This window comes from Platalea leucorodia (assembly GCF_965183815.1).
Source record: "Platalea leucorodia genome assembly, chromosome: 10".
Lineage (NCBI taxonomy): Eukaryota > Metazoa > Chordata > Aves > Pelecaniformes > Threskiornithidae > Platalea > Platalea leucorodia.
In genome coordinates this window covers 10,590,312-10,606,076 of record NC_138832.1, presented here as the reverse complement: position 1 = coordinate 10,606,076, position 15,765 = coordinate 10,590,312, and the positions used below count along the sequence as shown (strand labels likewise).

General features: G+C 42.6%; 1 protein-coding gene across 3 annotated transcripts in view; it reads left to right on the top strand.

Annotated features, from left to right (window-relative positions):
• The window catches only part of HTR2C (5-hydroxytryptamine receptor 2C), a 93,977-nt gene that overhangs the window by 46,206 nt on the left and 32,006 nt on the right, over positions 1-15,765 (top strand). For all 3 annotated transcript variants that reach the window (XM_082323412.1, XM_082323410.1, XM_082323411.1), the window contains one exon: positions 2,867-3,509. In XM_082323412.1, the coding sequence (XP_082179538.1) occupies positions 3,125-3,509 (385 nt within the window). In that variant the 5' untranslated portion in view covers positions 2,867-3,124. The remainder of the gene's footprint in view (positions 1-2,866; positions 3,510-15,765) is intronic.

Here is a 15,765-nt window from a genome sequence, read left to right as displayed (position 1 = left end):
AACATGTACATTTTTAACTACTGACAGGAGTGTGGGGGGAGGATTATTGAGAAATCTGTTAGACTTTAGAAAATGTAATTTTCTTGCTGAGAAGTTAGTGTGTACCAGATTTGCAGAATTTACTTTGTGTAGAAAGCATTTTGCTCAAAGTCTGTCTCTGTGTGTGTTTGAAAACTGCTCGCTTAGTGCAAGCAAATGAATTTTGAAGTCTCCCTTTCTTAGACCTTCCTGACAAAACCGATTTTTCTTCTGAGGATAATTTAATTCAAAGCAAATTGTATTTGGTGACTAGTACAATTTTGGAACTCCATGCTTTGCAGTATATTAGTAGCCAAATAATGTAAATTTTATTTTTAATAATAAAACTGATGACTAAGCAAGTGATAATTCTGCCTACTGTTTTTTTTTAACTCCATGCTCTGATACAGCATCATTCTTGGAAGAAAATGTAATACATTTGTGAAATGCAAGAGAGAATGACCCTACTGACCATTTCAGAATTCAGTCCTCAGCAGGTATAAAATAAGACATTTTTAATTCAGAAATCTTATCTTGCAGTTAGGTTGGGGTTTTTTGTTGGTTGGGTTTTTTGTTTTGTTTTGTTTTGTTTTTTTTTATGATCTAGAGTTGAGGCATCTCCCTGCCCATGTTCCTTTGGCAACCCCACCTAACACTTGCCATGAAAATCAAGCTCATTCACAGCTATGGCAAGAGTGGTGGTAGCATCACCTTCTCCCAGACCTCCAAGAACTCAGACCTGGGAAGAGGTAAGACCAAGGCTGGGTGTCCCGCTGTCTGACTATGTCCTCATGTTTGGGCATGAACTTTCTGCTCATCGTGCCAAAGTATTATTGTGGCATGATCAGGAGTGCCCAAGAGTCATGGAGTCAAAGAGGAAGAGTTTTTGGAGACCCAGAAATTCCCACTAGCTTTAATGAGGGTATCCTGCACAGCAAAGCTCAAGTGCCACAAAGCTGCCTAGTGTCTCCTTCACTGTGGAAAGGTGATTTGGAAAAATGGTTAATTTTGTTCACAGCTTTAAAGTAAAAGCTGTGTTTTGGAAAAAAAAAATTACTCTGAAGTATTTTGAAACTTTCTAGAGACTTTATTTAGGCCAGCTAAGTTGGAAAAATAAATGGCCCAGTGACTACTTGCTAATTCATCTGCATGTGCAGCTGCAAAATTATTTTCTGTGCACATAGTGCAAAACTTCTTCCTAAATATGAGGTTTAGAGACCCTTTGGGAGTAATTAACTATAATGCAGAAGCAAATCTGGGTTCATTGTACGCACCGCTCATTTAAGAAATGTTTTTGTGCACAAAGCCCGTTAGTAAGTTTCCAAAACCTCCATGAATGCTAAACATTTTATTATAGGATTCTGAGCGCTTCTTATTTTACAAAAAATCTAACGTAATCCCATGAATTACATTTAGTTTATGATCCCTGGATAGCAAATTGCTCTGTCACATGTGTGCCACAGTGTATTCAAGGGCTAAAATCTGGCTTTTATTTAGTTGTTTATTTAACAGTGATAAAACAGCTCTTGTGGACTATACAAAAAGTTGAGGATATACTCAACATAAGTTGCATGCTATTGATTTTATTCTACTTACTGGTCAACTTCCATACAGTGTGTGGGTCTTTGTTGTTGTTGTTGTTTTTCCACTAACTGCTTTTCTTCTGTGCTTTTGGTCCTATGCTGTACATGGTTGTTAGGATCCTGACTCTGGTGCAATGGAAATGCAAAGCAAAGCTGATTTCATCAGTTGTACAGGATCGGCAGTCGAAACAATTGAGTTCCTGAGGATGTGATTTAGCCAGGATTGGGAACACGTGCCCTTGGCCTCAGTGGGTATAGGCATGTGCCTGAAGTTAAGAGTATGTTTAATTTGCTGAATTAGGTCAATGCATGAGGCTAATGGACTCCTTCAGAGGCAGCAGCATGATGCTTTCTGGCCTGTATTACATGGGCAGTCAGGGGATGTAATCTGACTTGCCCTCGTTGTCAACTAATTTGTGAAGAAGCATAAATCGTGAGATACTCTGAGGAAATCTATCCTACCAACTGTGTGTGTGTGATGACGGTGCTGATACTTGCGTGTGCTGGGCAGTAGTCCTGGGCAGCAGGCTGGTGGGACTGGGTTTACTGGCCCAGCTGCGTGCTAGTGATCAGCACGGAAGCACGGCGGCAGAAAAACGTATGAAGAAGAGCAGAAATAACTGCTTAGCTTTTATGAAAGTTTGTCCTTTCTCTTCTCTTAACTCTTTGTTGTCTGTTTGTTTGGAGAGATTGACAGCATAACATCCTGTAATGTTACCTAATATATATTGCATCTTATCCACCATTTATTTCCCAATAAAAACCAAACTATAGTCTTTATTATTACAGGAGAGTTAGTGATTAACATCTGAGGGTTTTTACAACACCTGCGCTTTGTCTCAGAATATGCAAAATATATCCAAACACTTCCATTTAAGGTGATGATTTACACTGTGCTTTGGCTGCGCTATCTGGATTGGTTGGAATTTCATGCAATTACTATTTTACACAGCGGCAGAGTATCTGTGAAGTGGCTATCAATTGAAACATATTTTGCTCTTCAGACTTGCTTTTGCAGGTTTCACGAAACATTTAATTAGTGATAATCAGCTTTTAACCAGCCAGGGCACGCTGATGTGATTCTCTCCCTCTCTCTCCCATAATTGTAGGCATAGTCTGTACCCATAAGATAAATTACTTGCAGTCTGGAGAACATCCTAGCCAGCAGGAAGGGAGAGACTAAGAATGTCATTTGCATGGGGATAAAGAAGGTGGTGTGTATACTGTGATTTCAGTGAAGAATATACATTTTCTTTCCTTTTCAGAATGGTGGACCTAGAAACCAGCTGGAGATTGCTAAGTCTCCTTTCCCTCGAACTTGCTGGTCAGGGGTCATCTTCCACCACACCCAAGGAAACTAGAAGAGCTCCACGGTAACTTCTGTACGGTTTGTTTCACTATGGAAGATCAAATTATTTTCTGGCTCAGGTTTTGTGAAATTCGGCATCTGCCTTGGACCTGCAATTTGGAAAAGGGATCATCTCTGAGGCACGGTTAAGAGACAGAAAAACCAGTCCCAGACGATGAGCACTTTAAGTAGCACTGGAATATTACTCAGCTTAACGACAGTGTCTGTTACGCTGGATTTTAGTTTGCATGGTGGTCTGATGGCTTGGTCCTTAAGCAGCAATTTGACTCTGAATCAGAGTTTGCCTACATCTGATCCTCTTAATGCTTCTGAGAAGGGCGAAGTCTCTCGGATGTCCGTGAGGGAGAAGAACTGGCCGGCCCTCCTGATCTTGGTTGTCATCCTGCTGACCATTGGGGGGAACATATTGGTAATTATGGCTGTGTCCTTGGAGAAGAAGTTGCAGAATGCCACAAACTTCTTCCTGATGTCCTTGGCGGTGGCAGACATGCTGGTGGGTATCCTGGTCATGCCCGTGTCGCTCATTACAGTCCTGTATGGTAAGTGGCTTCCCTCCTTGTTTGACTATATGCTTTTGCAGGGAATCCCCCAAAGCTGCAGAAATCTACTTTGTCCAGTTTTTCATGTGTTGATAACTTGGGGAGTTGTGGACTTGGCCATGGGTCTGTGCTGAGGTTCACGCTCTGCTGGGTGAGGGTGATGCTCTGCTGGGAGCAGAGCTTGTTTCCATGCTGTTGGGAATGACCTGTGAATGGTGTCAGCATTGGGTTTTTTCATTGCTGAGGCCACCCAGAGAAACTGCAATAGTGAGTTGGCTTTTTACCTTTTGGTTGGACTGCTCCAAAATTAGCTAGGACACAAGAGCTTAGGGAGAAGCTGAGTGTGTTTGTGATTGACCCAGCTCTAAGCTAGGTCAGAATCAGTCCTTGAGCCCCCACTGATATCAGTGGGATCTGAGCAATAACATGGTTAAGAAAGGAGGTTTGCACTAGTAGATTGGCATTCAAATAAAAGCCTTCACTCTTGACATTTATACCTGAGATTGCTTTGTGCCTTTCAGGGGGTCATTTTGCCTTTCTGTGCCTCAGTTTCTCTATCTCTAACCTGAGAAAATGCCCTCTGTTTTAAAGCACTTTGACATCTGCCTGTATAGGTGTAAGCATTTATTACTCCCCTACCGTATTACGGTTGGTGTGTTTGTGCTGAAGTGGGGCATTGCTCCTGCACTCAAGTGTAGAATCACTGGTAGCACTTCAAAGAAGTAAAATATCAAATACATTCAACTTTCTCATATGTCTGAGACTCCGAATCTGATTTTTTCAGTGTGGTTCTAGGACCCTCCATCCCTGGCTATTACAGAGGGGTATTGCATTCGCCTCTGTATCTCTAATCATCATGTTTGTATACTGACGTATCAATATAATGTGTGTGTGTTTAATAGGTAACAATCATTTTTGAAGTCTGTTTTCAGATTTTCTTTGAAAAGTATTTTAATATTGATATTTCTTGGAAACAAATAATGCTGTTTACCTACAGATTTGATTAGAAATTGGTTTACTGTCCTATAAAGTAAAATGTAGGGATATTTATGTGACTACTTCCCTTGCCTAAATGATTAAGTTAGACAGAGATTCATTTCTAAAACACATTGATCAAGCATACATAATTCCAAAGCTTATTGATTTAACTCACTGTAGACAAGTTATATATGTGATTTAGGTACAGACCTAGCCATTGAGATCTTATGCATAAAGCTTTTTATTTTGGGCTGTCAGAATAGTTCCATCTCTAAATCTTCTGTGTATTACAACATGTGTATTTTATTTTTAGCATTTTACTCTGGTTCCCTGGAGCTTGAAAAGGAGCATATAAATACTGAATGATTTGATTGGCCTGCACTTGCATAAATTCTGGGTTACCCAGTGACTCTAAAAAGGTGAATTTATGGAAGTGATCTTCCTACATACATACTTTCTGAGTCTTTGGAAACTAATGGAAATGGATTTTCTGTTCTGCCTAGAAAATGATTACTTAAGGTCGTTTAAAGGTGTAAACCATGCTGCATATTTAGAGGCAAGTAAATATCATTGATCTGAAGTGGAATTGTAATTATTCCTCTTTTCTACCAGAGCCCCAGTATTAGCTGTTGATGGCCCAAACACTTCTCTGCAGGCAAACAGCACTAAATAGATTTTTTTTGGCAAAAGTTGTCATTTCAGAACAGGCATGGAAAATTTGTGGAAATACTGTGAGAAATGAGAATAGCTGCTGTTATTTCAGGGGAGCCAGGAGGCCGCCGGAGCCATGCTGAGTGCTGGCACTGCTCCCTTGGGCCAGCTTGGTAGCCCTTGCTGGGCTGGACCAAAGCAAGCGTGTTGCCTTCAGGCTTTGTGAGGGGAGGAGGAAAAGCTCCATTTGGGGAAAAAGGAGCCTCAGAGGAACTTGTGGACTGATGGATAGGACCCCTGTGAAATCACTTTTCTATATTATTTAAGCTACTAATTGTGGAAGTAAGCAGCCAGGGTTGTGCTACTCCAGCAGCAAGGGGAGAAGGCTGCCAGAGGGAGTAGAGAAAGTCTGTCCCCTCTCCCGAGTTGTTATTTGCTGATTCATCCTGAAAATAAACACTTGGTTTGATAGCCAGAAGCTAAAGGGCATGGACTGACTGGGTATGTCTGAGAGAAGACCAAAGGAAAAAGACTGGCGTTGTGTCAAGGGTATTGCTCCTCTTTAAATCCACCATAACATGCAGATGCCCTTTTCTGGGCATCTAGAAAAATTGTTTAGGATATAAGACTAACAGGGCACATCAACAACCTCAGCATTTGATGGTTCATGTAAATAAAACATGCATGCAAGAGCACAGAGGAAAAGCAGGCTAAACCTGTCACTCATCACTACATACAACGTGGACCACATACAGCCATGTCTTCCTCAGCTTCACGTGTGCTGGAGTCATCAAGGTTTTTCAGATCCTACACCTATTTCTAGTTTTGGCAGGGAGGCGAGGCAGGTATCTTGCATATTGCTTGGTGGACCAGTTCTTATGGCAACATGAGACAGCAGCTGGAAAGGCTCTTGGCAGTGTCACAACGTTAATAAATGCTGTTATTATAACTTGACAGCCTCCAGAGATCCAGCACTTATTCCCAAGTCTGTTTTATCTGGTGTCATAAGTAGCATCTCTGCACCATTGCACATACTGGTTTTGAGGACAAAATCTGGCCTTTTGTGTAAAACGGCGTTTCTTGGCTTAGTTTCCTTTGAGCTATAGTTTTTGGAAAAACGGTTCTTCTTCCAGCAGCCTGCAAGCACTCTGAATGCCACAGTGGCCAGTAGGACAATGGACTTCATCTTGTTTTCTAAGAGCTAGAGGTCAGGAAATCCAAACATATACAAATGCTTTAGTAGGTTTTATATTCTGTTTGACATGGTAGCACACAAACCAGTATCGGTGATTAAGGGGGCAAATATTCTCACATCAGCAGAATTCCTCTGAGAGTAACTGGGGTTCATGGCCATGGACTGATCAGTGAGAGCGTTACTGCTTGGAGACATAACTGTGAATGTTTGGTCGTTTTTACTCTGTATATTTTACCCTGTGCATTCTAGATTGTCTACATATTGCAACACTGGGCCATTTCAAAAGCTGCCATATGCTGTGCGGAGAAACATACGCAGCACATCTCTTCTAGATTTGTAGAAGTCGCTTTTAATTTATGTAATCAGAAAGGAACCTTAAAAAATACGTATAATAAATATAAGAGTGATGAAGTTACTTTAAAGTTTCCACATCAGCTCTCAGCCCCAGTAATAAATTTCAGATGGCAGAGTAGGTTCATTTCCTTACTTTTCAGCTAATGAGGTAGATGAAGTGAATTTCAATTCAAGCATAACCAGAAAATTGAATAGACACCCTCCACAAAGACTTCTGGTTTTCAGTGATTTTCTTAATTAAAAGAAGGAAAAATCAAGTTGTCAGTTAATTCAAGAATCTTATTGCAAAGGAAGAGATGGCAGGATGCATCATGCTGGATTTATCACCAATTAGTCCGTGCTCTGATATATTTATCAATTAGTCTTTCTTAAATGTCTTGGACTAATCGATGAGTTGCATTTGACAACTTAGAACATTTTCCATGGCATGCAGTTCCTAAAGAACTAGACAAATTAGTATGCTAATTAATAAGCATGTATTGAGGAGAGTAAATGAGAAATTAACACTGTGTTTAACCTCAATGGAGAAACTTCTGATTAATTAAAACCACTGGTGTGATAGGACATCAGGTGTTCTGCATGTAATGGAGCTTCTGACAACACATGGAGATTGTCTCCTCACCTTGGAGCATTTTATGGACAAGCAGTGCTGGGTTTGCGTCGTGTCTAGGGTTTATGGGCAAGAAAGAGAGGGCTGCTCTTTGTCAACTAAGACTAGCGAAGGAATACCAGACAATCTCATCAGCTGATCTGAGTGGAAATTACAGAAGGTATTAAACTTTCCCCATTCTAATGAAACAGGTTCACAGCTGCTAACAGGCTGCCAGAGTGTGGCCAACAAGGGGCCAGCACACTCATCTGCGACTCCAGGTGTCCAGGCTTGTCTTTTCTCTTTGAGTTTCAAAAAACTCTGTAGTGCTGGCGGCCCGACGCAGCTTCCAGGAAGGCTGGTACTAGAATCAGCATCCATTAGCCCCAACTGCTGGAGCAGCTTTACATCCAGATTATTGTTGTTATTTATAATTATCATCATTATTATGTGGTGACAGAGATGTGGTGAGCACTTGTGGCAGACTTCGCTATTTATTCTCCCTGCAGAGGGAAGGGGGGAGCAGAAAGAGCTGTCAGTCAAACAGCCTGTTCTGCAGTCTCATTTCGCCTGACCCTGCTTTGCCTTTCTAGGGTGGCACTTGCTATCAGCAGTGAACATCTTGCAGAGAGACCTGATCAGGCGAGACAAGGGCAAGGCGCTGCTGAGTAAGTTCCTGGGCGCAGTTGATACCTGAAAGGACAGATGGAGGGTGCCTGGGGTGTTTGTAATGCAGATCTCCTCGGCAGTGCCAGGGCATGCTGCACACCTTGATGATGCCAGGTGTTTTCTGAAGCTGCAGCAAGGAGTGATGTGCTCCTCCAACAGCTGGGGCCATCTGCTCTGTTGTCGATATTTTTCTTTTAAAAATTTTTTTTTTTTCCTGCTGATTTCTAGTAATGACTCTTGAGGTACAGGTTAGTATTGACTGCTGCCAACCAGCCACAGGCACCTGTGCCCAAATGTCATGTGGGAAGGATACAAGGAGTTAAATACAGTTACTGTTTTGGCCCTTCATTCTCAAAAAAAAAAAAAAAAAAAAAGATTAAATAAAAAGTAATGTTTCTTATACTGGAGTTTCCTTAACTCTGTTGTTGTATTCATGGTTGTGAGTTAAATGACTGCAGTTGTGTATATGTGTAAGTGACTGTGTCAGTCCACCTGGATTAATTAAGTCATCCCCTCCTGACAAACTCCTGGCTTAGTTTTTAGCTAGTTATTATAAAATCTAGTCATTGGCTTATCACTGACATAGCGAACTGGTGAGATCACCCTGCATTATTTTAATGTAGCAAGTTGTGCTTAAAATCCATCAATGGTCTGGAAAAATGGTAAACCCAAAATCTGTGAACTGGCAGTAGATGTTTTGTCCATGACCTACGACCCATCACACTGCTTTGGCATTGTCCTCCCTGTGCCACGTTACCCCAGGTGCCTCCCTGTGCCAGGGAAGCATCGTCCCACCGGTTCTGGGCTGCTGGACATGCATTTGCACGCCTTGGAGAGGACCGAGGGGGTCCCTTTCCTCTCCCACATGGCTTAACTGCCTGTGTTACTGCCAGCATTAACTGCTGCTCCATGCTCAGCTCTGCTAGCAATGGGATCAGCTGAAATTTTTAGATGTTCTGGGATTTTGGAGCCCTCCCAGCCTCTGGCTGATGCACAGAGTGGTGCCTGGAGCCAGGGCTGGCGTCCTGGCAGTGGAGAGCAGAAACATCGTGTTGATAAAAGGAGTGAAAACAAGCATAGTATCACCAAAGCTTCATCCCCAGAGAGCAGCGTCTCCCGGCACAGTGGAAGCTTGAGGAGCTCTTTTAACATGAATATTTATCAGGTTTAGTGTTTGGGCCCTCCTAGGGCTACACAGATACTTACTAATTGCTTGTCTCAATACTGTAGTGAAGCTTTAAATATTTATATGATTGATATTAAGTATTAACATGATTACTGTCAGGAGAAAGGTGAGATCTCACCTTGTTAAAATAATGCCCTTACAAATGTTGCCAGAGGTACACCACCTTCACTCAAAAGGAGCCGGTACGGAGCAGTAGCAGTTCCCATATGTGTTTGTTGCCTCTGATCAGTGAGCTGGGATGGTGGGAAGGAGCAGAGGGAAAACAAGTTGGTTTTATTTTATGGCTTATAATCAGGATCCTCAGAGAGCAGCCGGAAGAGAAGAGAAGAGAAAGAAAAGCCAGAGACTGGCATAAGAGCAGTGAAGACAAGGCAAATGCCTGCAGCAAAACCCTGGGGGCGAGGGTAAAAGCCATGGGCTGTCAGCCCAGCCAGGGTATGAGCCAGTGCCAGCTGAGCCTCCCAGAGCCTTATAAGCATCCACCTCTGCCCTGAGAAAATTGTATTTTGGCAGCAATTCAGGTGCTTTTATAAAGAAATTATTTCTGGGGATGCAGATGGGCCTTAATTCTCTGACCCCCAGAGGCAAATGCTGCTGTTCTGAATACGCACCCTGACATCTCGTGCAGGTGATGCTCAGAGAGCAGGATCTACTCTGCTGTGGACAGGGGTGCTCTGGAGATGGTCCAGGAGCCATGGGGATAGCTGCAGGCATGGGAGGAGGTGCTGGTGAGATGCACTTCCCTTCAGAAGAGACAACAATGAAAGCAGAGTGGGAATTATTTAAAACCTCTGAAAAAAAACCCAAACTACATAGTTACAGGGACCCTAAGCCTACCACCAGCTGCAATGAATATAAGAAAGGAAATAGCGAAACATTGCTGTTATCTAAAATACAGACTAAGATCTTAATGAATGGAAAACCCTGGAGAATGAGTCTGGAGTATAACTGCCAGACCAAATCAGACTAGAGGTCCAACTAGATTAATATTTTTGTCTCTGACAGGGGCCTGAGCAAATAGATTAATTTTCTTGTGCCAGACTGTTACAGAAAGCCTTCTCAAGGGGGACATTTCCTCCTAGACTATATTGGCAGGTGTTTGACTTGTGCCCTGTATTATGAGAATTATATTCCCTGGTATCTGTCTGTCTCATGGTTTTGTTTAGCACTTTGTGATATGATATTCGGGTATCTAGAAATGGTCAGTCATTTTAAAAATCCTGCCAAGTCATGGCCTTAGCCGCATCTTGACTACACCAAGTTCCAGGTGGCAGTTGAAATTTATATCCAACAGCATGTAGTAGTTTGTTATCTTTTGCCATCAGTAAAATCCATTGGCTGCTATGCTATGTGCTTATCCAGCAGCATTTATTCTCTTTTGAAGTCCCCACAGCTTTCTTGTAACCTCAGCTAACCTAAATAATTCTGTGAAATCTAAAAACACACTACCTCATTGTTCACCCTCTTTCCAGATTATTAAATTCAGATATTGAGTATCCTGCTGCTGAATTTTCTCCACATGAACAACTCCCTGTTTACCTAATGTGACAAATGGGATTAAGTTGCAGCATATCTGTGTTGCTGTTGGGAAAGAAAGCTCTGTATGGTGTGCCCTGAATCCACGTAAAAGCTTCTCTTCTGCTGCTCAAGGTTTAAATTGTGCTTAGAGTGAGAGGAGCTGGGGGGGAATACTAAACAGCCTCTTGGATACTCTCTGTATCCTGTTGAATATGGGACCCTGGTTGTAAAATATTTTGAGGCAGCTAAATGTTAACTTGCGGGATTTTCCAGAGCCCCTGAAAATATCGTGCCCTATGATGACACTCTGCTTGGTCACGTTTGGAAATCTCATTAGGACCCTACGTAGCTTTAGCTTGTGTTGGTGGAAAACTGATGGCTTCTGGTGCAAGTGGGAGTCAAAGGCTGAAGAGCTGAAATCAGCACAGGAGCTCAGGACTGGAGCGGGTGAAGATACCTGGCAAGACAGAGTGATGCTGCATGCCCTTTCTCAGCAGTGATTAAATTTGATCACTTGTATTAGCATCAACCTCTTCCAAAACACTTTGAGTAGGAGCCTTTAGCTTTTAGTTGTTATATAGAAAGCTGGCTTTGCTCCATACACATAGATGTCTTAATTTCATTTCTGATCTCATCTGAGATTATCCATACCTTGGTTTTGGCTTTTTATCTTGTGTGGGGGCTTTTTTTGGTTAAATTTTTAATGTTGGACTTTGCACAATAAAGACTGGAAGCCAGACTAGTGGGGAAAGTGTCATCATCTCAGCAGTGCAAAGCACTTTGAAATAAAGACCATAGTGCTCCACGGTACTTCAGTCATCTTCTTGCTGCTCTTATTAAGGCAGAATTTTTTTTTAAATTGTCACAGGAATTTAACTTATTCCAGCCTTTTGTTATTCTTTCTCATTATTTTGACGTGTCTTTTTATTGATGTCTTGTCTGAAAATCTCTGCAAGGTTTTTGTATTCTTTTGTTATGAGAGATGAGAAATCAGATTTGATATTTGCAGAATGGCACTAGTATGAGCTGGACGCAGTCATTTGAACACTTATTTTGTCTCACTGATGAAATTCTGCTTGTTCATCCAAGGAGCAGCCCCATTCCCAGAACTTTCACAATAGGCAGGTTGTGTATGACTCTAGTGCAATATTTTCTATTGAGATAAATACTTTATATGAAATTAGCATGAATGCCTTATCTTTCTTTCTGTGTCTTTCATTTTCTCAATTTCATAGAAAAAAAACTGCTGGACACTCTTCTGGAAGGCATGTTGCAGTCTTGTAGTAGCTATGCAAAATAAAAAATTGTTTAAAAAAAAAAAAAAAAAAGCTTAGCCCTTAGTGAAGGTGGGTTGAGGTATTTGATTTTGTTGTTGCTGTTGTTGTCTTCCTCTCCAAGAAGTCATGCAACAATCCAAAGAGAATTAAGAATATTGGTTGGACCAGGAATGAAGAGGAAGCACAACTGATGTCAAACCATGGATGCAGTTAAGTGACAAAAGGGGTTTATGTGGGCACAGCTGCCCCCTGATAGAGACACACGGGGCTTAAACTTGGTTTTGCTTTCAATGAAATAACACGTCACCGGTAACATCTGTACTGATTGTTCCTATTGTCTGGGAACATTCATTTGACTGAAGTGGCTTCTTCATACACTCCTTTCTAAGCCCCCTTGAAGTTTTAGTCCTTGTCAGGTTGAGTAAGAGAAAGATCAGAACCAGGCAGGCCATAAAACTGGAGAAGGATCGTCTCCAGCTCTTCCATGATGAGCTGCTGCTATGCTATGTAAAACAAGACATACAGACAGCACTGATGGTGAGGTTCTGGTCTAGGAAGGAGACAGTGAAAAGTTTCCTGGTCAAGCTTATATCTTGGCTCTCTTTCTGCTGAGTTTCTCCTTTTGAGAAAATGCATGGATTTTGGTTTCAAGGCTTGCAAGCAAGGGAGCAATCCATAAATAGATTGTATAAATTCAAGGAAACGAGTCAGGGAAGTCTCTGCTGCCTGCAGAAAGACTGTTGTCAATTAGGAGGTTTATTTTAATTATGTTAAAGAATTACTTTGAGTTGGATTTGGCTTCTGAACAATGTGTCAACCTAAAGTTGGGTAGAGCAAGAAGTGCTACAGAATGCACTTAGCTCCTCTGGAAAGTAGTTTTGCATCACTTCTAACATCTGCAGGATCTGTCTTTCTTCCAGTAGATTAAATTATAACAGTGTTCAGCGTTTGACCTGCCATCACTTCTTTGGGCAGATGGTAATGTCTTTTATCAGTAACCGAGCTGTTTTTTCAGTGTGTGCTGCAGCTGCACAGACAGATTTAGAAAACTTGTCACTTTTAATATAATAGGAACTGGCCCCATAAAAATTCAGATTTTAGTAAAACCTTGTCTTGCATTATAAATTCCTCCTAAAAAATCCTGTGCTACCCACTGTAAATCTTCTGCATGGAAGGTCTTTTTTCTCCCTCAGGACAAATCTGTCCCTTCCTTAGCAGGCCTCTGTGTGGCAACAGCAGCTGGTAAATTTGCAGCATTATCATGGCAAGCAGGATGTGACAGCCAGGAATATATTTCAGAATAGCGGGAGGGAGAGGAGCAGGCAGGGCTTCCTGGTAGTGCACCCCAAGTATTGTTTCTATTGCATCCTTGGAGATCCTGCGCCCCACAAGAAAGGATCATAGGGAGCTCCTTGTGTCAGCAATTGCCACTGTGGTTGCCTGGCAGGATGATTTGAGTCTTTCCTCCAACCCATGTGAGAGCGCACAGCCACACCAAAGCCCAGCCCAGGCCATGCTCTTTGCTGCGTGCGATGTGGAGGGGCCAAAGTCAGAGCAAGTATTGCAGGGCAACGATGCGTAGGTGCAACCAACCATAACTATCACCTAGCCTCTGATATTTTGATATCCATCTTACCTGCCATCTGTTACCTGAGGTAGGACAAGTGAACTGGGTGTTAATAACTGTCTCTAATGAACGCACAAGTGTCCCTCCTGGGCTCTAGGCAAGGCTTCATTAACTTCGGTTATGGACGTGAAGGTCACGTTCCACAGGGTGTACTGCTCTGCGCTTTCCTTCTGAAAATGAATGCTGTTACTCTTCATTATGTGCTCTGCTGTAGCTTGTGGGAGCCTGAGCTCCGTTGTCTTACGCACCACTTGATGCCTCACGTTGCAGAAAAGCAGGGAGCCAGGGCCTCTCTCCGGCCACTGCTTTGGAGACACGTAGCATCCTGAGCGAGTGTGTCATGGCAAATAAAACTGCTCAGAGTACTTTTGTCTAATTACATTTTTGACTAAAATATGGTGCGTTGCCAAAACTAAAAACGTTGTAGAAATGTATCCATGTCTACAGCACTTCTCCTGGGAAGCTGGAAGAGGAATGGGATTAGTCTCATTGCTGGTGAAGTATTTTTGCAGCATGTGGGAGTCCGAGTCCCCATTCTGCCAGCTTCATGATGATCTGTTGCGCAAAAATTAAAAATTTAGCCAGTAACATAATAATCAGTAGGGCGTATTGGACTATATTTCAAGCTATAAAGTAGAACTTCTGTCTTGAAAATGTATATTTTTCTAGCATAATCTATTCTTGCAAAAATCTTCAAAGGTTCTCATGTTTATTCTAATGCTGAATGAAAACAAATTTCCAACCCTGTAATACTGCTGAGAAACTCAAATGCTGTCCTTCAGCGTGCTCAAACAGCAAAAGCCACACTAGGGCTGTGAAGCTGTGAGATCCAGCCTGCGGTTTGCAGGCGTGTGCTGTGAACTGGGCAGCTCTCTGGAGCCTGTGGGAAACAGGAGCCGCTTTCTGTGGTCAGCAAGCGCCTTCATCCAAGGAAGGAGCTCAGCGCATCCATCTCTGACAGCAATGAAGACAGCTATACCTGAGTTCCCAGGATGTACCAACTCACATATTGGTTCCCTACAAGCTTCTTGCCCATCACTTCGGCATTGCTCAGGTTCACTTGCATGTGGCAAGTCTTGTCTCTTTTTTTTCAAGGGGAGAGGCAGAGGACCCCTTGCCTTAGGTCTCTAATCTTGCTTCCCATACTGCTGAGCTCTGGATGATGTTGCAAAGGGTTTGCTGTTGCAAAGAGGATTTTCCCCAGAGGAAATCAGCACCAGCCTTAAGAGACAGTTTGAATGGCACCTTTCTTACCTGCTGTGGGTAGGGCCTGGCAGTTTTGTGCCAGGTCCTTATGACTAATTTGAGCTCAGCTGTAATCCACATTGTGGAGCATCAGTTTATGGGACTCTGAAGACCAATTTCTGCTGTCAGATACAGAGGCAGAACCGTTACTATTTAATTTTTTACCACCTGCCTTTCTTGTTATTTCTTCACTCTGTGCCGCCTGTATATCATCTAGCTCTGGGTTCCGCCTGCTTCTCGGTGTAGGCAGAGGTGTTCTTTATTACCCTCCCTGCGTTCATTCCTATTGACAAGAGGATCTTGTCCTTATGCCAGTTTTAGGGGAAAACACCAGAGAACAATAAACATTTCACATTTGTAAACATGCTTTTTTGCTCCTCCTAACCTCTTGCTGTTAAGCAAACAGCTACTTTACCTACTGTGGGTTAATAGAGCCTTTAGCCTGTGGTCTGCCAGGGATGATGCTGCTGCACATGGAGCTCAGGCTGCTCAGTCCAGCACAGATGAACATAGCATAAACACTTCCAACAGCTTCTGTTAATGGTAGCTTTCATGATGAGGACTGGTCATGGAGAAGGCTGTATGGCTGCTAGTGCATTTATTGATTGGAGACCCTTTGAATCTGCTTGTGTTAGATTTAATTAAATAAGATCCCTCCAGAGAGGTCGAAGGGATCACGGGACCCCTGAATAAGCACTGAATAGCAGGGTGCACATCAGCGGGTCAGGGGGCTGTGCCAGCATCCCAGCCTGGCGGTGGTGGGTGTCAGGTGTCAGCGAGTCCCGCATGCACCAGTCGACAGTCTCAGCCCATTACAGTACTGCTAGGCTGAGAGCTAATCCTGGCCTTTTTCAGGAACATGTGCTTGTGGCCCCAGTTTTTACAGATCGTGAGGGATGCTGCAGAGACTCATTGTTTGCCCTGTGGGTTTGACAGGCTTTTTTGCAGACAGAGCCTCTTTCAGAAA